The 21796-nt window shown below is 35.1% G+C and overlaps 1 protein-coding gene across 1 annotated transcript; it reads right to left on the reverse strand.

The window, feature by feature from the left end:
- Nucleotides 1-578: 578 nt before the first annotated feature.
- IQUB (IQ motif and ubiquitin domain containing) lies at nucleotides 579-21573 on the reverse strand. Its single transcript, XM_025894635.2, has 11 exons — nucleotides 21032-21573; nucleotides 20057-20206; nucleotides 19777-19952; nucleotides 19404-19559; nucleotides 17312-17522; nucleotides 13282-13457; nucleotides 8354-8524; nucleotides 6794-6970; nucleotides 5141-5389; nucleotides 3497-3682; nucleotides 579-1271 (listed from the first exon to the last, which is right to left on the reverse strand). Exons 1-11 carry the CDS (start codon nucleotides 21351-21353, stop codon nucleotides 1092-1094), a joined length of 2154 nt encoding a protein of 717 aa, XP_025750420.2. The 5' UTR covers nucleotides 21354-21573; the 3' UTR covers nucleotides 579-1091.
- Nucleotides 21574-21796: the final 223 nt, after the last annotated feature.

Genomic DNA, 21796 nt, shown 5'->3' on the forward strand with positions numbered 1-21796 from the left:
AAACTCAGTATTAGCAGCCATTCCTATCTTAAGGCTCAGATCTTGGAAAACACACAAGTCCACTGTAATGATCATGTGCTCCAATTCTACAACTAGTTCAGTACTAAACTAAAATTCAGAATCTGAATTTAATAGTAAAATCAATGGAAGGGCTCCACTTATGTTAAAATTCACAGTCAGACCAGTACTGGTTCTACAGTTCATGTTCTTTTGAGGGAGTCAATACAGTTTTCAGCTGTTTGCTGCCAAATATATGCTTATTTCTGTTTTCAAATGTTACTGCTTTTTCCTAAACACTTTCATTTGTCAGAGCAAAAGACTGGGTCAAAACAATCTCTACAATAGAGGTTTCAAGCAGAACCTTGCAACTTTCTGTAGGACTTTTTGAATTTACAGCATATTATGTTTTTCTCTGTAACTATAATCAAACATACACATAAACTTTTACTTACGGAGGGAATTTAGTTCTTCAAATAACACAAGCTCCTCAAAAATAAGCATGTTCCAGACAGTCTGCACTGTACAGTTCAAATTATAAGTATAATTAACAATCATTTCAAGATCTTGCATAAATAATATAATTACATAATGGCGGTTCCACTATGACCATCCAGATGAGCTAAAAAATTAAAGTTTTCTTTTGCACAAATGTTTGCCAGGCAAAGCAGCTACATTTGCAAGAATATATCTATTCTGTTCTCATGCTGGAATTCAGGGGTTTTCTGCCTTACATACTTAAGACGAGAAAAATAAATTTAATACAGTGCTACAGTATTATTTTTCTAATTAAAGGGTGACAAAGAATTAACAGAATTCACCCAACAGGTATATTACACTATAGACAGAATGTTCCAAGCAACGCAGGCACATACAGAAAAAGAATCATTGCTCTAAAAATTTAGAATTTACAAAGCTCATTATAAACATTTCATTTCTTAAATAATGAGGTTACAAAACTTGAAATGCAGTTATATTAACTGATCTAGATCAAATTATTTTATCCTCAAAAGTTTATTTTGATCATTGTAATATATTTGAAGTATTGATGAAAATGTGTATTTCTTTAAAACCTAAGAAATGGTATTAATAATTTAGTGAACTTCTTTAACTTCAGCAGACTTCATCGAAGAATTATGGGTTTCGTAGGAACTTGCATTAGCCTGATTGTCACTCCTATGCAAAAATGATGACAACGCTGGAATCTGAGCAAAGTAGTTTTTTGCCCGGATATGCTTCTGTTTTATTCTGAAAATAAATGCAGCTTCATAAGCCTGAAAGAAAAAATAAATTCAAATCTCATCAAACACAATTAAAATATCTAGAAATCTGTATGTTGCTTCACATTTTAGACAGTATAAATAGTGACCCTTTAATAAACTAAACCCGATAATTTATTTGTATATGATAAATAATGAATTATTTTGTAGTTCTATACTGCTATCTTATGGCCCAATAGTGACAATTACTAACCAATCCTTGTGAAATATTAGTCACCTTTTAAAACCAGAACAACTTTTTTTATCAATTCAAGATAAAATTTATTTATTTCTCTTTTTCAGGTAAGAACATTTGTATTTACATTTGAAAATTAAATAAGGCAATGCTTAAATATCAACATTTGCAAGGTGATGGGTATAGGGAAACTCTCTGATAAGAATCAAAGTCATTATCCACAAATAATCATGGCAGCAAGCATTTTGCAGCATTTTAGTCAGTGTTTGCATGCAGTGGTGACATTTTCCCAAATTTCTAGTGATTAGCAGTAGTTTGGATGATGTAATAAATCCAGAATATTTAGCTGAAAAAACTCTTTGCTATTGCAAAAGTCATCATTATCAATAACTGCTATTAATGAAAGTGCTTGAGAGGCCTAAATTTTTGTTTCAGTGAATGAGAAACAATGGTTTGACTTACAGCACTCTAAGTTTGCTTCAATTTCCTTATTTCACACTCTGTTGTTTTGGGTTTTATTTGAAACAAAGATTTGGTCATTACCAGTGAAGAAAGCTGACTCCTCACTATAGCTGGCACACTTCTGCTTTTGTAACAAGAGCTAAAGAAAATACCTTACGATTTTTAGGTAAGGTTGTGTACCTTACCTGCTGATGTTCTGACCTAACCTCCACCTCCACTGAAGCTCTGGACCTAATCAAGTTAATGGCATCTCTTTGATTATGATATCCAGACTTGTGGCAACAAACTAGCTAAGTGCTTAATCAGCATCTCTGCCTGCCATAATGCTAGTAACAGAAATTTATGGATGCTGAGGAACACTGATAGATTCAAACTGTGTGAACAGCCTTATTGTCTCAAGTGAGACAGAGGAGGCAATAAAGGAATTTTCAGCTTCAAATTGGTTTTACCTTCTAAAGCTAAAGCTCACATAAACGTGTCTGCTTGAAGACACAAGTTGGGCACACACACACTCAAAATACCATGGATGGTAGAATTCCCTTTACCTTTAGAATTCCCTGATATATTTCATCCATAAAGCAACTCATTAAGAGAGTAATTAACTTGCTCTGTCAGTTTAGTTATCACATCCTCTTAAGACTTCCAAAAAGAAGGGCAATGTATAACAGCTGAAGCTGCATTTCTGATGCACACATATTGAGTTAGAAATTGAAGAACACCCTGAACAAAAGGACACTAGGCAACAATGACCACAGATCTCTACATACATAAATCAATAACCTAGAGGTGAAAGCCTTAATAATCCATTGCTAACTGCAGGACAAACACAGCTCACAGGATTCTCCTGTGCCTTATAAAACTAAATACTCTTAACATATATTTTCAGTGGAGTGAGATACTTAACAGACTACCATGTTTAGACATGGAATTTGCTGTAAAAATACAGTTTTGATGATGACTAACACATTCTAACACATTGAGTTTTTTTAACTCAAAAGAGAAACTATGCTTTTATTGCCTAATTGCAAACTGTAAGATTGCATTGTCAGGGGTACTGAAGTGACATCTATGTAAGAAAGTAAACTGAGATCAATTTTATGACGACAAATGGTTAAGTTCTAGAAAAAGAGCCATTCTGCTATTTGATGAGAAACTTATAAGGCCAGAAACTAAAGAGGCCAGAGCATGTGCAAGAGCTCAGGCACACAACTGTCATAGTATTTATGGTTAGTCTTTATGCTTTTCATCCAGGCCAGCTGTTGTCTGATCTCATCTGAGGAAAGAGCATATGCACGGCACTGTCCTCAGTAGGCAGCATGGATGAAACCACTTCTTGCAATACAGGAGGGAGTATCAGGGCAAGACAGAGTTCATGTGCATGGAGTGAGTGGTACATGCCAGATGCCTTCTGGATTGATGTCCATTTTGTTTAATAGTACAGATGTAATCACTTAAATAGTCACAATGAGCCAATCTAAACATGGACAACTGTAATTACTAAATTTGGTCCAACTAATTAGTCACAAGATTCTATTAAAACATAACATAAATAACATAAAAAATTAAGCCCATCAAGTTTTACCTCCTGAAGATTACACAGCTTAAGATGTGCATCTGCCTCTTCTTTAGTGAGGAGAATAGTGTTCCATGGAGACCACTCATGCTTCTTATCCCATCTGACCATAACCAAATCATACAGTTCACCCCAGGCACTGAGAGCTGACTGACAGTTCCATATATTCTCAATCAGGTACTGCAGATCTGTAAGCTGAAATGAAAAAGAGGGTTAAGAAGGAAGAAGCATGTTTCATCTAGACATACACATCTACTTTTAGAATGGTGTAGCAACTAACAACTGCATTTTTCTTGTATCATCTCTAAATGATGCTGCACTGCAAAATGAATGAAGCAGTTTCAGCTGCTTCAAAAGAGTTTTAGCTGTGCCCAATTCATTTCTAGGTGCCCCAGAGCTGTTCTGGATATAAGTGCAGAAGGGGATGGGGTTGTTGGGAGGGGAAGGGGAAAAAAGGCAAGTAGCTCAGAAGAAAATCTAATAATTTAAGAAAATGTTAGGAAAAAAACTAGGAAATCAGTGATTTCAGTTACAAACCTCTGTTGTTTAGATACTTACAATTCTAGAGAAAATAAGTTAATTTGGAAGAAAATTACACAATATCTAGAGGTGTTGCAATGGTACAGTCACAAATGGAACTACAAGTGAGGGCTTATGGTCTCAGCAGTTAAGAAGCAGTCATGTTTCAGTGCATCAATACCCACCAGCCATCACAAGTGACGTGAGAGAGTTTGAAGGATGTTTACATATTAAGATGAACTAAATTAGACAGAGACAAAAAACTCTTCAGCTTTGGTGAAAACCAGTATGGACGAACAACATTTACGAAATCCAGGTTTTTTTGAGACTATTTCTTAACTCAGGCATAATAATTAAGAAATTCCAAGCTTCCTTTTGGCAGCACACTGGCAAAGTGCTAAACCACAGCATGGCTTTTTTTGGTAGCAGTGGGATATTGATGACTGGCTTTTGATTGCTTGGTTGTTCTTTCGAACATACTGAAAATATAGTTCAAAGATTATTCTATGGATGTTGATACTGTAGAGATTTTTACTGCTAAATCTCAGAAAGTTCAAATAAATCTTGGCTGTTCAATATTTTTAATACTTTGCAAATATCTAATATTCAAAACTTTCTCAGTGGATATTGGATGTCAAATTCATTTGACAATAACAACTAAAATAGAGATTTTGCTGAAGATAGATGCAAGAATTTTTTTTTAAATGGACCTGTTCCAGTAATGATTATTACATATTGAAAGATATTACAGAAGATGGTAAAAAATGCAGAAAATTAAAATATTTACTGAAGCCATCCCCTAATGAAAGCACACAGCAAAACTTCCAACTACAGAGATATTCTACTGACAAAGAACAGGAATGTCAAAACCTAAGTTCCTTTACTTTTTTTTCCAACAATTCAGTTGTGTTACTAAAACAGTCCACAAAATGGGGCTCAGGAGGTGCAATTCAGCTTTCAACTATGCTTCGAGAGCTTAAGGGCTGCTTCTTTATGGTATGGAACATCCCATACAACAGGAAGAAGTTGTAGCTTTTAGCCTATTTCTCAAACTGCCAACAACATACACCAAATAAAGGACAAATAGTCAAAGCCACTGTTTTCCATTATTAGCAATGCTCTTTCCAACAGTACCTGAACTAAGAAAACAATTTGACTATCATCCTGATAATCAGCTTCAGACTTCCTGAGATTTTCTAGAATAAGTCTGTACTTCAAATATGATTCTCTTCGCCGAGCCTCATTATCAAGCTTGTAACACAAGCGACATCTGCCAATGGTGTGGGAATTAGCAGGAATAAGAAACTCAGTAGATGGTAAGTAATTTTCACAGCTATGACAGAAGTACACATTTTTATAAAGCTTTAAAGGATCTTGTGGAACCTAAAAATTAAAAAAAAAAAAAAGTTAATTTACCACAAAGTATCTTTGTATTACTTGTGTGTCACAGTCTGTCAGAATACATTTTGCATATCTTCATGCAAGTATTCTAATATGTAGCAGCTAGTAATGTTTAGTTTTGAAAATACCCAACAAGGTGGTGTGATTTTTCCTTAGATAGGATACCAAAAGCCACTGTGTTTTCTTATTGTACATGTTAAAATCGGTTATATAAATCAGTCAATTCGTTTTTAAGCTATATGAAGATCCTAAACATCACGCTCCAGTGTTCTTGCTGGCGCTTTTATGTATGCAGATTGCCAGCCATTCTGGAAAGATGACAACACAGAAAAACAGAAACTACATTTTCTGCATTTAATTTTTCATGTACAATCTGCCTTTTATGTCAAAGATAAAACCCTGAGATTATGGGCATATTAATATTTTGGCATAAGAATACAAAATCATCAGAGCCACATGTCCTAAAACAACACAGGGGAAGATAATAAACTAAACTTGTTAGTGACCTCCTCATTGTCATATTCCTTCATGGGTTCTGGAAAGAATATAATGTAGTCTGTGAAGAGGGACCAAGCCTGTAACTGGACAGTCTAAGTAGTCTGATAATCTTCAGTCTCTGCTATCACACACGTAGATAGCCCTGCTAATAAACCTAGCATAAAAATAACTGTCAGTTGGTTCTAAATTCTGTTTATTGACAGATTCTATGCTCCTAAGATACCATCAATCCCTGCACAAAGAATCCTCTTCTGATAGGTGCAGCACAGGTGTTGCTACATAAAGCAGCAACATATGATAGTGAATCATATTTTTCATTGTAATCTGCAGTCAGAAAAGAAAAACAATCACACAAATCTAGTTACATCTTCTCACACAGCAGCAACTGATTGTACAACAGAAGCCCGTAAGAGTTCTTGCTTAGGTGCAAGTCATTAGATGTCACTTTGATGATGGCTATGTCACTTTGATGATGGCTATGTTCCTCCCTCCTGGAAGCATGGTCTGATGCCCCTTGACCAGTGGAAGAAACATGAATTGTTCTATCTATTGGTACCCCTTTGATATTACATTTTACCCATACCATCCCATAACATCTACCATTCATAACTTTCAGGTTTGTTATTTCAGACACAAGAGTTCCTGAGCCTTCCCAGTAGTAGCAGCCACTTGTCACGTTCTTATAATCGTGTCCATGCCCCATGCTTCCTGTATGACTATTTAAGCTTATTTGTGTGAAGCCTATGTACTTGCTATATTTTAGCTCTTGAGGAATTCCTCCACCAATTCCACAGCAAAATGTGAAATAAAAAAAGCTTTTGATGTTTTCCATTCCCCTTCTCCTTATTTCAATGGCCACTATGTCAGACTGCAAAATAGGGATAATACCTTAAGTAACCCAGCAACTTTAGGGTTAACCTTTGGAATTTTAATATACTGAAGAAATAATGTACAAATTCTTTTCCTCAGTCCTTCTAAGTTGCATTCTTTCACCTCTCTTGATATAAGATCAATTTCCCTGTCAATTAGTTCCACTATTTCCTGCGTTAATTTACATTCATGTTCCTGAAAAAAAAAAAAACACAAAAAGGAAAACAAATTTCACAATAATAAAGAAGCAAACAAACAAACAAAATAATTCAATGCATATATGAAAGCAAACTGTGGATTCTATGCCCATTACTATTCATACCTGTGTATGTTCATGCAAGAACATGTTCACAGAAGAACCCATTCATGTCTCAAGGAAACAATCTCCAATCAAACTAATATGAAGAACTACAAAAGCAAGAATGCTTACAGATGCTGTTTTAAGAGGCCTGTATATATATACCAAAGCTGTAAGGAACTGTAAGCATGGAAGCACTAAAAAATGCTTAGCAGAGATATACAATACATGCAAAATTTTCAGTCTCCAAAAGCCCAAAGAAGTATCTCCCTAAGAAGCTTTTTTTATGTCCTTGGAGGTGTAATGAAGATGGTTTAAAAAAAAAAAAAAAGCCACAGGAAAAAAAAATCCACCACACGAAAGGCATGGGGGACTTTGAGAGGATGCCTGGAAATTAGTTATTTTAATATTTCAAATGCTTGTCAGGAGATTCTTCAGAGAGAGATAAGAGGTAAATGAGTTCAGTTTTTCTCAGGTAGAAGAAAGTGCTAATTTACAGAAATTCACCTGTTCACTACAGCAATATTGACTTGTATTAAGATGGGCAAGGGTTCATAAAACAGCAGTGCTCCCAATGCCATATTGACTTCAGATTAAATACTGGCACTACTAAAGCAAACAGTAAGATGTTTGCTTGTTTTAATAAGACCAGGAAGCAGCATTCTATTCTAGTCTGCTGTCAATGGTATCATCCTAAAAGGACCTTAAAACTCATTCTCTTTGTATGTGAATAAATGAATAAAACAAATATGAAAGATTACAAGAAATGCAATCAACTTCTAATTCATTTGGAACACTGGCAGCACCAGTGAGGGTGGGGGACGAGGGGTAAAGAGAAAAAGACAAAAATCAGTATTTGCCACCCCTAAAACTGATAATCCAAACCAACAGAGATAAGGTTCTAAACAGACATTTCAAAAAACTTAGAAAAAATAAATGGCAATAGCCACATACATTTCTGCCACAATTCTCATAAGGTTGCTATAAACAATTAAACTAAACTTTGTACTAAAATTGTATTATGTATTAATATACCAAAAAGTCTAAAACCACAGGGTTAAAATTCTAACAAACTTGAAGAAAAATGTGCACATAACAAAGTGAAATATAAATTCTGAGTATATCTGGAATGTAAATTATGCTCTCATGCCAGACAGTACACTGGGGTCTCTTGCTGCCAGCTAATCATCATGGCACCCTTGTGCAGCAACATAATTAAGTGACAGTATCCTTGGGAAGCACAGCTTCAAGCTAAACATAAACAGAAAAATAAAACATACCTTCACTGTACATCTGAGTGTTAACAGCACATCTGTTCTCTCATCTTTTGGGATGTCCTTTGTGCTAATGCTGCGGTAGATTTCAAGTAGTTCTCTGGCACAGAGCGTGTCCTGTGTATCCATTTCAGTGATTTTTCCATCATATGCTTTCCATCTCTTAGGTTGTGCACACTTCAGAAACAATTAGTAGAATACTGAGCTATTACAATCTGACCACCAGGTGAACAAGTGCATTATATTACATCAAGTTTCATCAGAGCAAATAGGACTTAACCTTAATGCTTGATTAGTGCAAAAGGCTAATTCTAGTGTCAATATTGATACAGTACCTCTGCCACCAGAGCAAGCATTCAATTGCACACTTTATTTGAAGCTGCAGGCCATGAAAATTTCGACTTACAGTATATTAGAAGTAAATAATATTCTTCTACAGGGATATGCTCTACCTCTTTAAAATGAATTTATTGACAGTAGTGTTAGAGTATATGTTTGCTCTTATACTTCACCTGGCAGTTATGAATCCCTCCAAACTATCAGTAAAAATCAATGGGTTGGTTGACTGTGTAAAGATTGCAAATTTAAGACCTTAGAGTCTACCGCAGTACAAAATATCTCCAGGGAACTGTTCTATTTATGCTAGTTGCAGAGACAGATAGAAGACATAGACTTTGTTAAAACTAAGACAAGGTATGAGTTCACAGCTTATCAGACACTTCACCTAGCTTCTTGTTTCTGAATGTAACCACATGCCATATACCTTATGCTTCAATTACCTCTTCGCACATCTTTAACTTTTAGAGACAGTGAGAAGTTACATGATGTCAGCTGCCCCAATTTGTTTGAAAAGCCCAACCATTCTCCTCTTTCCAGAAGACTGGGTTTGGTTGCAAATCACACTGTATCCATACTGTATGGAGACAGGTATCCAATTCCAACAGAAAAAGAGTTCTCAAAACCCTCGCCCCACCATTACCTAATTCCATTTCTTTTCCTTAATTGGGACAGGTATTTCAAACCTCATTCTTTGTATTAATTATTGTCTTTCACTATATTTGGAACTTGAATGTTCACAAACACTCATGAACTTCACCTTGAAGTCTCAGCGTGAGTTAACAACAGCAACACTTCATGAAGCGCTCACATGACTAGTAGTTTTCTGGATATGACCCCAGCATTGATGTAATCATTATTTTGATCACATAGGCTTGCTATGGTGCTAAATCATAAAAACACCATAAATATTAGATAGTTAGAACAGATATGATTAGTCATCACCACAATCAAAATAGACTTTTCCTCATTTTTAAATAAATAAATTATAAAGTTAGGTAAGCAAATGAAAGACAAAATAATTGAAAAAAGGATTTAACACTGAATAACTGACAAATAATTATTTTATCAGTGGGGGTAGAACTCTAGTTAAAGGGGGTATTGCTAATCAGAGGTCACAATTTAGAGCCAAAACTGACTAAGAAATGCAATAGCAAAACCAGACATTAAAAAGAAAAAACAAAGCAACTCTTAATTCCTTAATGAAATCTTTGAATTTCTGCAAAACTAGAGAGATGTGATTTTCTCACTGTCATAAGTAGGGAGCATTCTACTGTAACTTCATTACTTTGTTTCACTATCTTTGTGCAGTGCTAGAAATTCTTTAAAAGAAAAAACCCATCCCACACATAGCCAAGTAAACAAGAAAACTCCAACCAACTTAGGTCTATCATGCTGTCACTCCTTTGTATGCTAGACTGGGAAAAAAACACTGCTTTCCACATAGCAGTTAATTCAGTACCTACATTTAAACCTCTTCAATGAAATCACTTATAGTAAGAGAAAAAGGTCATTTCCTTATGTTAGGGACAATCTAGGGTAGAGTTTACCCTAGAAAATAGTTCCTAAAACTAGATTCTTCTGATAAATTTGCAAGCCCAAATATATGTAAGCAGTCTTGGTCTCCTACTCTGCAAATGATCTTTAACACAGACCAATTATATTATGATAATTAATTCTTTGAAGATATATCTGTAACTTCTGTAATTTTTCTTACTATCTCATTATAGCTGGTATTATATAAAATAAAATCTATAAAAAATATGCAGGTTTTTACTGAAAAAAAAACCCAGAGGTCTCATTAATATGAAGATTTCCTATGTTTCAGAAAGAATCACAAGGTCTCTGATTTCAGGACTATTTTTCTGTACTAAGAGTGATGCAAGAAAAACTAAAACTTTGAGATCTGCCAGCTTTTTCTTGTCTTTTAGTCTGCTGGCAGTGCTGTGAAATTTGCAATAATTCTGTTATCCGTATTACTTTAGAAAGCAAGGCTACTATAACTGTACTCTGCTGCCAATGCATGAAAGAAGAAAAAGTGCCTGAGGAGAGAAACACACCACCAGAGACACAGAGAGAAAAGGTAAGTAAAATAAAAAGAATCCACAGAATGTGTGCAGAAACAGCACAAAGCATGAAGGGTATGAACTGAGCGATAGTTAATAATTACACAAATCCCTTTAAGGAAATATGATTGCTGTACAGAAGCTTAATCAAATACTTTCTCTTCAAAGTACAAATCCTGACGCAGAGCGAGCCCAGCATAAAAGCGAAGCCCCTAGAATGTAGTGCACACACAACCAGTAGCAACCTTTGTAAAAGCACACACGCCTGCAGAGATACATGCTTAAAGGAGCAAAGAAGGGAACAAAGGTTTCCATGGAGAAGCAAGTTTCATATCACCTTGGCTATTGCAGCTTGCAGTCTTCAGATGTGAAAGGTGTTATTTCAGTTTTAAACTGGAATGTGTCCAGATTAACATTATCAGCAAAAAATCAAAGAAATAACTGAATAGTCCACAATCTAGCACTCCAACAATAAACTTCATACTGCAATTTAAAGTGCTTCAATTGTACTTTCACAGACAGAGCAAATGAGCCATTTAATTTTGAGATTTCCAAAACAGTATTTTTTTTTCAAAGCAGAAATTATTTTTTCTACTTCTGAGTGAGGCTGCTATCTAGCAGTTTAGAACAACACTGCCATCCTATAGCCAACATGATAAAAAACCATGAAAAGTTGTAGTAGTTCAGAAGCTCATTAGATTCTCAAAATAAAAAAAAAATACAGTCTCTTTAATGAAAAACATAATTTTTAAATTTTAAATATGAATAAATAAATTAGTAGTGCTTCAGAAATACGTCCCTTGTTTGGAAAGAGGGAGCATCTCTTGTCTCTGATGTGTCTCCTGAATCTCCAAACATCAACTGTCACTAAGGATTCTGGTACTGAAAAACATTTTGATTGTGATTCTAGATGTGAGAAAACTGTACAACTTGTCAGAATATATACTAGAAGTACACTGTATATGGTAGGACATTGGAAAGCAGTCCTTAAGGGAAAAATAATGACAGAGAGTCAGTTAAGAGAGAAACGTATTTGCTTTGACTGTTTCAGGCTTCTTTTTCTTCTTTGAAGAAAACAGAATATATTGTAAGTAGTAGAAACAAGGCTTTGATATCATTCCTAACTATTTAGTTTTCTGGGTTTTTTTGCATTCTTGAAAGCAGTAATACAGAATACAATCACACCACAGCAATAAACTTGGTAACATCCCATCAACTTTTCAGATAAGCAATTTGTTCATAATTAAAAATGTAACAGATTTTATCACATCACTTTTTACAGCATGGTTCCATGGCATCAGTAATGAAAAGAATGAAAAAAGTTTCTTTCGGATAAAATTATTACTTTCACTTTTGGTCACTAAATAGTCAAAATTTAAAAAAAAATCAGATAAAACCCATTTCAGCTGCAGTATTTATTTTCATAATCACATCACAATACTATGGAAACAGATAGAAAATAAACTATTTTTTTTCTGAGGAGATGGATTGCTGAACATCTACCTAAAAAGGACTGGGTTTTTTGTATTTTACATTAAGGTGTCATTGTATCTAATGCCATACTAAACCATTGTGACTAAAGGAATTCCTATATTTGTTTTATAGAGTAAAGCCTGAAGAACACTTGCCTCAAATATCATCCCCAAGATAATATAAGAACAAAATCTCAAGTTCTAATGGAACAGAAACTAGTGAATTAATAACTGAGTTCAATATAAGAATTAGTCAAAGTTCTTCTTTGTACACGAAAACAGAATAAATGTTTTCTTTAAAGGCAGACATCATGACCAGAGGCCTGTGTTCAATTGGGAAATTAACGGCAAATTTACTTCCCGAGGGATAAAATTTCCAAGGGAAGAAGAAAAAAAAAATATATTAATCCATTTTGCAGGGTTAAAATTTAATTTTACAAGTACTTACTTTAACATTCGCATTTAATTTTAAATGAAGTAGCAAACTTTTCATTATAGAGAGCAATGAACAGAACACATCAGTGAGAAAAATACTTGGTCATTACTTTTGATTAGTGAAACTGAATATTTTTGAAAGAGAAGCTAATAGGTTTCCTTCTGCACTACAATGCACACAGTACAGAATACTGAATGGTATGCAAGATCCTGATGGTTTTTAGCTTCAAATTAACCATGCTGAACTGTTAGGCTTTGAGCCTTTAATGCTGTTAGCAGTACCATCAGAATCATGTTCTTTATGCAGAATAGTTACATAATATAAAATCCATCCATTCAGGGCTATAGTTTTATATTTATTATTTACATTTTTTATAGGTAACAGTTTTAATGACGCACTCTTAATCCCTCAATCAGTCAGAGAGCTACAAAATTCTCAGCTTGGAAAAAGAAATTTACTGAATTGTACTGACATGAATAATTTGGATATTTGTAACATTAGCATTCACATGATTAACCATCAAAACCTACAAAATTTACTTTTGGTGCTTTGCAGGTGTATTTTCTGTTCTTGTACTTTGGTATTCTTTATGTTCAGCCTAAAATTATCAGCCTAATGACAGACCTTATCCAGAAGGTGCAGTATTGCTTTGTGTTGATTCTCCTCATTGGCATTTAGTTTGTGTCTCCCAAAGCAAGCAATGAGCTGTGCCTCTTGTTCCAGAAGTGCACAAAGTGCTGCCTTTCTTTCAGCTCCAGTAAGATTTCTGTTAATCCGCTCAGTCTCCTCCTGCATCCATACTGCAGACACAAATATTCTAGGTATTTGTTACAAGATACTTTCCAGCGAAACTTCGGCTTTCACATTTAAGAAATAACATAACTGATTTTTTTTTAGTATTCACTAAAAGCCAGTTTCTATGCTAGGTAATTGATTCTTACGCATATTTTCAATACATGTAAAATGGCCCAGAAATGAATGTAAATTATACAGATGTTCTGTGAGAGTATGTGTGTGTACATCAATTCCAGACTGCCAATTCCAAACTCAAGGACGGGTAGGAGAAAAAGAAGCTCTATGTGAGAAAAGGAATTTAGCTCCTGTGGAAATCTGTGATGTAATGATTGCTTCAGATTTTGCATCTAAAAATAACTGTTTAAGACTCAAACAGCTCCAAAAGGTATGAGCAATATGAACTTTTTAAACAATTTCTCATCAAAATCACAAGTAAAGGTACTATGGAGATCTCAACAAATTAAAGACTGTACCTTACTGTGGCACCACTAGTACTCAGTGCTGAGAATATTCCTGCTTCTCCCTGCATAAATGAGTAAAATCTAAAGAAGCTTAAAGTCCTTCAAAACTGAGATAAAACTTGACTGACAGTCACATTTAGCACTCCAGGTCTTACACTGAATATTGCAGTGGTATCACCTTTTGCCATCCAATGGATGCGCAATCATTATTAGACAGTCATGGCTTTACTCTCCCTTTCCTCTTCTACAACATAACCCTTCAAGTGTGGTGAGAAGTGGCACGGGAGCCACAGGATGGTCATGACAGCAGCACACGGATCAGTACATGCTGTATAAGAATCTGGTCTTCTGACACTTATGCTGCTGATACACAGAAAACACAGCCTTAGAGAAATCTGTTACTAAAACCAAACTGTGTTTACTGAATAGAGTCTACCTTCGCTTATGTTGTAACAATTCTTGGCTTCTCTGAAGAGCCTGATCCTGTTCAAATATCTCTGGAGTTTTGTGAGGAATTTTCTAAAATCGAAACCATCAACGTTTCTGAATAATATCTCAAAGTGTCGCTATCATCCCAGAACAGTTATGCAAAAGCAAAACGTGGCGTAAAATGAAACAAACCAATATGTGGTGCACTGAAGAAGCCTACAACATCCTGGATCGGGTAAGATTAGAGGTAGGATGAGGGAAAGGAGGAAGGCTTATTTTCTGCCTGTGCCTTTCTTGTCTACAATACCTTACATTTTACAATTTTAAATATTTCAAATCATTTCCCTTAGGCTCTCCAAGTTGTGGTATTAATATGACAGCTGTCTGATAAGTTCTGAGAATGCAAAAATATATTTTTAAATAAAGCCATTTGAGCAAGCAAAAGCATTATATAGAATTAATTTACATGAAGCTTTTTATGCCTGAAGGGGGCAGAAACCTCTAAGGTAGAGGTAATAACACAGTAAGCAATTTTATACTTTCAGAAATGAAGGAGCTCTCAGTTATCATCGATACTCAGCTTGTGATTCCACACATACATGCAACCAAGTTAAAATATTCCTCTTAGATTACGTGTTCTACAGGTAGAGATTTTACTCATTACATTTTACTTATTATTCCAGTTTTTATAAAACAAAGTAGTTCATACTTTTAAAATAATGAATGCCCATATGCAGACAAACTGAATATATAGATACATCTCATTTGCACCATACAGTCATCAGGCAAGTTTTTGTACCACCAGGAATTGTTTGTACTGGTTGACCCTGTAATAGTACACCTGTTGTGATCAGCAGCAATAACCTTCACAGATCCCTGGAGGACAACAGTCTCATTCTATTACCGTCACAATGATCTAGCTTGTGTAGACCGTTGGCACTATAAGAACGTAAAAGCAGTTTCAAATGCAGGTAGGAAAAAAATCCCAACTTCCTAGAACCATTAAGCTCTATTAAAATGAAGAGCATGACTGCAAATCTCCATGTAGAGAAGCAACTAGTCAACGCCAGTAAACAAAAACAAAACAATAAGATTGATACCAGACCATTACTTTTAACAAAATGTTAAAAAGACATTTCAAATACTGGAGTTTGCTCTGTTCTGTTTTGAAGTGGGACATGTTTTTTTCAGGTTGCCTAGATATGAAATTCCTGAGTATGCATTGGTGAAAGTTTTATTATTTGAGAATCCAAAGGCATTACATTAAGCAAGAGACACTTATATAACCATAAGTTTCAAATCTAAAAATTTTGTGAGTATTAGCACTCTTCCATAACTTTAAATCAGCTTTGCTGTTTTTATTACAAATAAAACACTTCACACTTAAAAAAAAAATGGATCATACATCTGATAGCACATTAGCTACAAAGCAGCTTTTCAAAGAAAATATTACAGGAAATTAGATGCCAAATATTAAGTCTTGGTATAAGTGGCATGCAAAAGACTATTATTTGAGTAACTTGTCTTCTGACTATCTAGTCAGTCACACCTTTAAAAGGGCATGATTCTTGTGAAGTGAAAAGCTAACTATCTACAAAGAAAAAGGAGGGGGGGGAACAACCCCAAACAAGACACAAATCTCATTCCTACAATTTTAAAGTTCAAGACAAGCAGTAACTTTTACATTTGTCACAGTGATATTTGTAAGTCATTTATTCATTCAGACAAAGCAATTTGTTCAATGCCACACAAAGTATGACAGCATTAAAAGATTAGTGTATAACTTGGGAATTCTTGGATCGTGATCTTAAGCTCTGTGAATAACACATGCCATCAAATTTATGCTCAGTGTAACACTGAAGAAATAGCTGAGATGGTTTAAGGTAGGGCAGGTGGCTTTGCAACGAAGTAGGTAATCAGTTCTGCTACAGGGACAACAGTAACCAAACTGTCAAAGAGCTAGACCATAAGCAAGCACTGTAGCCTAGATAATATAAGAGTTGTTACAAGTCACAGTGCAAGACTCTTGCTTTATAAGAGACATTGTAAAAAACAAAAATTTTGCCATTTCATTATAGATTGGTACAAGTCTACTGCTTTAGATTGTTTTTATTTTTCCAAAAGGAGATACTCTCAGTTTTTTGTTCCATTTGCAACACTAGTTTCCTGTAAGGCTTTATATCAATTATCTGCAGCATTCACATTATTTTTTTCTGGAAAAGTTTAGAGGTACTTGCCTGTATTAGACATCTACTGCAGAAACAGGAAAAATATGACTTTTAGGATGTCCTGTAGGACTCCTAAGAGATTTTTAAAATTTTGACAGTTTTGTGAAATGTGGAATGAATTAGAGAGGAGAAAAAGCATCAGTAGAAGATGACTAGGACAAAAGGAATAACTTCTGACATATGTTGTAAAATTCTGTGCAAAAATTTAATCCATTATAAAAACTGTCTATATCAAATGATGAATTATGGATCTTAATACTAATTTCTTCGTGGAATTGTTTTTAGCATCTTAAACATAGAGTAAAAGACCAATGAAGTCTGATCTAAAAAAACAACTTCTGTTCCTCCAGCTGACCTTAGCATTAGACATAAATTAAAAAAAAATTAATAAAACTGCCAAATAGCACTATTCTACAAGCTGATTATTTCCTAAAAAGTTGTACTGGCTTTGGCTGGAATAGAGTTAATTTTCTTCATAGTAGCTTGTAAGGTGCTATGCTCTGGTTGTTAATAACACAAGGATGTTTAGTTATTGCTGAACAGTGCTTACACAGCATCAAGGCCCTTTTTATGTTTCTAGTAAAATATGAAAATAAAATAATTATTTTAAAATTAAAGAAATTTCACTGTAAGTGGAAAAAACATCAAGGAAATGTCTATAGAACATGTAAAAACATAATTTTGCTGTAAATAAACTGTACTATTTTGCTGATTTAATGGTATCTCTTTAAGACAACTTACATTCCAAGTCATGGTACAGTAGCTCAAAGTCTTCCTTTGTTTTAGGGTTCAGTTTTCGCTCGTACTCCCTTCTCAATTTTTCTTCTTTCTCATTTTTTTTCCGTAATTCTTCATCTGCCTCCCACAGCAGCCTTAACCTCTTCTGTTCCCTCAGATTTTGTACTACATTTATAGCATGCCAACGACGGAAATATTTCTGTAATACTATTACCTACATGTGATACAATACCAAAGAATCGTGAATTTAAAACAAAACAGCATAGTATTTTGTTCTCAACTGTTCTTTTTTTTGTAGATGCCTAACTATATTTTCTAAGATTTGTCTTGTACTGAAACTAATATAAATGTTACTAAATCAGTCATGTACTACTAGTTTAAGCACCAGCATGCTTACTCATTTAGGCAACTGCCAGAGTCTAACCAGTGAATACAGTGGATAAACTAGGTTCATAAAATCAAGTCAAAATATAAACTACATTTAAATATCCATTTTTCTTTTTCAAATCTCCCCTTAAAAAATGTCCTTTGTCAGGTATTGCTTTTATTTTTTTCTCTTCCTCATCTTATTATCAATTTACATAGTGGGAATGTAGACACATATTTGCGAAGTTTCTTTTAGATTCCTAGATACAAAAATCAACACACACACAAATAAAATCAACTGCATTTTATTTTTAAACAAATAATGAAAGTGAAATTACTAATGCTGTTATGACAAAACTTAAGAAAGAAAATTAAATCATCTACCTTCCCAAGCTGTGGGTATTGAAGACTAGGGAAATGTCTACACTATGTCAAGGGAGGATAATGCACAAGCCTCACCCTCTGCCAGCTGGTTAGCACTTGCACTACAGTCAGTTTAGTCAGATCAATACCATGAGCTATAGCATGAAAGCTAACAGGCACAAAATTATACTAATGCAGTTACACTGTCTCTAGTGATATCTTAACCTAACACTTCTCTTGAATATGTCTTCAGATTTCAATATGGACCTACATTGCACTGTGCAAATCCATCAACTTGAACCAACACCAAGTTGATGTCTCTCTACTGTGCATTATAAATTACTTGAGAGATACATTCCAGATTTCAGTAAGTGTCACTTAAGATCATAGTAAGACATATTGGCAGTCCTGAGGAAATGGTTACCTATTTGAGTTCTACAAGATGCTTATTTGCCATCAGCTGATGCTGACTGATTCAAGAAGTTCTTACAGAAAACTTCTACCCAGAATATTTCAAAGATCTTGTTCAGTACAATTATCAATACAACTATCCTACTTAGACACTTGGGGAATCAACTGTTAGTCCATTCAGTTAGATTCAGACTGCCTATTTTAAGCAATCAAATAACTAACTAGAGCATTTACAAAGCAGTGTCACACCTAGCACAATTTAGAGTGCACCTGAGTTACATGTGCAGTCACTGAACACATGGTTTCCAAAAAGCAATTCAGAATGCCTAAATGGCATCCTCTGCACAATGAATATACAGAATCTGTAATCAGAATCACCTGCACGAGGCACCTCAGCACACTAGAAAACCCCATAGACCTACTGCATGTATTTGAACAGCCCAGTTCTACCTTAATATCAAAGAAGGGACCTTGAACAGAATCCAAAATGGATCAGTTTGCCCAAGGTAACCTACCAAGACTGTTAAACAAACAAACAGAGAACACAAAACCCAAAATCTGGATGCAGATCTCATAAATCCTAACCCAATACTCCATCCATTTCAGGCCATACATTAAGCAAGTACCTTAGGTTCTTCCAAAGAGATCGTGAGAATATTGTAGGGATATGCCTGTTTAATCCCTAATATTCCACATGGAAACTTAACTGTCAGTGTAATACAGAAAACAATAAATTCAGAATTCTTAATATTTAAGAAGTCACAAGGTGTCAAATGTCACTAAAACCACTGAGCAAACACAGGCTTTCCCCATATCTAAAATATTTCAAAACACGAAGATGAGACATTTTACAGTTGACTTCACAGTCTTTGAACACTCTAAATACGCTTTAAATATTCAGATAACCTTTGTAATACATTGCTTTACAGATAGTTTCAAACAGATAAGGACTTACTGCTTCAAGTCTACGTTTATGATATTCTTCCGCTGTAAAATACTTTCCAGGACTTATTAGTTTGTCAGTCATGTTTGACACATAAAGGCCAATTTTAGTCATCTGTGTTGATGTTGTATTTCTTGTTTGTAGTGGCTTATTTTTTTCCCAAACCGTCTGGGGAAAAAATGCATGTCAGATTATAAGAAAATACACAGAGATTTTTTGCCTCATTACAAAAAGTGGCAAAATTAGCTTTTTTAATAGGAAACACAACACTAATATTTATCCACTAAATACTTCCATTTGCATGCTTATTTCTGATCTGCTTCCTCTTTCCTATCAGAAATAGTGTCAAAACCAACATTCTAAAAAGAAAATACAAAACCATTACCTGTGTTTCCCTACAAAATGACTGAGTTCCTTTGTTAGGTCGTTTTTTGCATCTTGTTTGTGATCCTGCGTTATGAAATTCCACTCCTGTTCTCATGCTCCTAAATCCACCCAGAAAAGGTTTATTATAGGTAGGTCTTTCAATTTTTACAACTACTTCTTGGAATGAATCAGAATCTGTTAAAACGGAAGTTCCAAAATAGAAATACTGTTTCTTTTAGTAACACATTGAGATTAGAGCAGAATTTATACATTGATACATGTGCAAAACCAGCATTTACCTGTTTGTACTCTGACAGTTATGACATCAGGCATGTGGTAATCCTGTTGAACGACTTTCCCAGGAAAATGTTCCTGATTCTCAGACTGCATAGTTTTCTCAAAGTTAGGCCCAGTCCTTCTAATTGTTTTATTATCCTCAGTCATGGTTTCTAAAAATAAAACCAAAATTAATTCCTGATCAGCTTCTCAAAACAAACACGTAAAATCACTCCTAGTTTACCCCAGGATGATTTTATTGAAACATCACAACACAGAATAATCATAGTTTTTTGAGCTGGAAAGACAGTCTACTTGAAAGCGGAAGCAGTATCATCATACAATTTTAAAAGAGATAAATAATGTAATGCTATCACCACATAAAGTCACTCCAAGCCAACTATTCAGAACGACAGCATCTGAATGGAGCCCAGACAAGAAGAAGACAGTCAACAGGCCCATACTAAGCAAGATTATTCACCGTGCTCACCTGCTGAACAGAATGTGCTGCCTTCTGCTCTGAAGAACTAAGAAAATGGGGTGCTGAATTGGGAAGAGGAAGTGACAAAAGACATCCAGAACACAGGGTAACAGGTGCAGGAAATGACAGAGCATTTAGGGGACTGCAGAAGAAAGGCATGGATAACAGAAGAGTGGCAGGTAAGTTATAGAGGAATCTGAGAGGTAAAATAGCGATTGTTATGATCTAGTTTAAACTGTTTAAATGCATGTACAAAACGTGTAAACACATACACGTTTCTGGAAATAAGGATCATTCTATAAAATGCCATCTATAAATTGCGACTGTAGCTTGATATAAAGAATACATTCCTTACCTTTGGAGTATGTTTTATATGAGAATTTAAAAAGTCACTTCAGGGCCAAAACCCAGCAAATATGAACAGAATGAGGGTAGGGGGTGCAAGAAGCCATAATCAAATTGAAGAAAAAATTTCTCTTTAAAGCCCTAATGTCCAACATTTTAATAACTTCTTTACCTGTTACTGTCCCACTTGCTGTATTCTCTGGTAGTGCTGAGTTTTGAGAAGTTTGTTCTTCCCTCCGCACTTCTTCATGTTGTTCCCACTGTGCTAAACTTGACTGCTCCTGTTCCTCCAAAATTGACTGCTCCTGAGGAGGCATCTGATTGCAGCCCTCCTCTGACTGTACAGGGCCTGAAGATTCTGGAAGCAGAGGCTTCTCTGCTGCATCCCCATTCTCGGCCTCTCCGACTGCATTTCCCTGTGAGGATGCAGGTGGTTGCTCTGCACCTGAGCCTTCTGGTGGAACTTCAAAGCAACTATCACTCGCATCTTCCATTTCCTAAAGAATTGGTTGCACAGTTTAACCTTTCTGCAAGAATAATCACAGTATCTATTAAAAATCAGATACTAGCCCATTTCTACTACCAGGTTTATGGGTAACTTAATATCCTGAAAAACTTTTCCTGTATGTATTCCCAAAGAGCCTATTGAGAACAGCATTAGGTCTTTGCTTCCACCAAACAGAAAGTGCTTCTGGCAGGTGTTTATCAAACGTAATACTCCGAGGCAGGACATAATACTCCGAACAGCACAGTTCGTTGTGTTTATCTCTCGCTCTCTACCTATATAACAGGACTGTCCAGGGGGGCATTACCCAGAGACAGCACACCTCTAAGGCTTTCCGAGCTGCCACTGAAACGACACAGGTTGGAAGAATCCTAAACCCATATTCTTGAAAAAAAACCCAAAAACAAAACTAAAAAAAAAAAAAAAAACCCA

The sequence above is a fragment of the Manacus vitellinus genome, unplaced genomic scaffold (assembly GCF_001715985.3).
Source record: "Manacus vitellinus isolate BGI_N305 unplaced genomic scaffold, ASM171598v3 scaffold_13_pilon, whole genome shotgun sequence".
NCBI classification, from domain to species: domain Eukaryota; kingdom Metazoa; phylum Chordata; class Aves; order Passeriformes; family Pipridae; genus Manacus; species Manacus vitellinus.

What these genes read in the sequence shown, in the direction of transcription:
- IQUB (XM_025894635.2), bottom strand. Translation starts at nt 21,353, where the DNA reads ATGGAAGATGCGAGTGATAGTTGCTTTGAAGTTCCACCAGAAGGCTCA. An exon ending in AGCAAGTGGGACAGTAACAG is followed by an intron (nt 20,207 to 21,031) that starts GTAAAGAAGTTA and finishes TTTTATTTTTAG; the next exon opens with AAACCATGACTGAGGATAAT. An exon ending in CACTCAGATGTACAGTGAAG is followed by an intron (nt 6,971 to 8,353) that starts GTATGTTTTATT and finishes TTTTTTTTTCAG; the next exon opens with GAACATGAATGTAAATTAAC.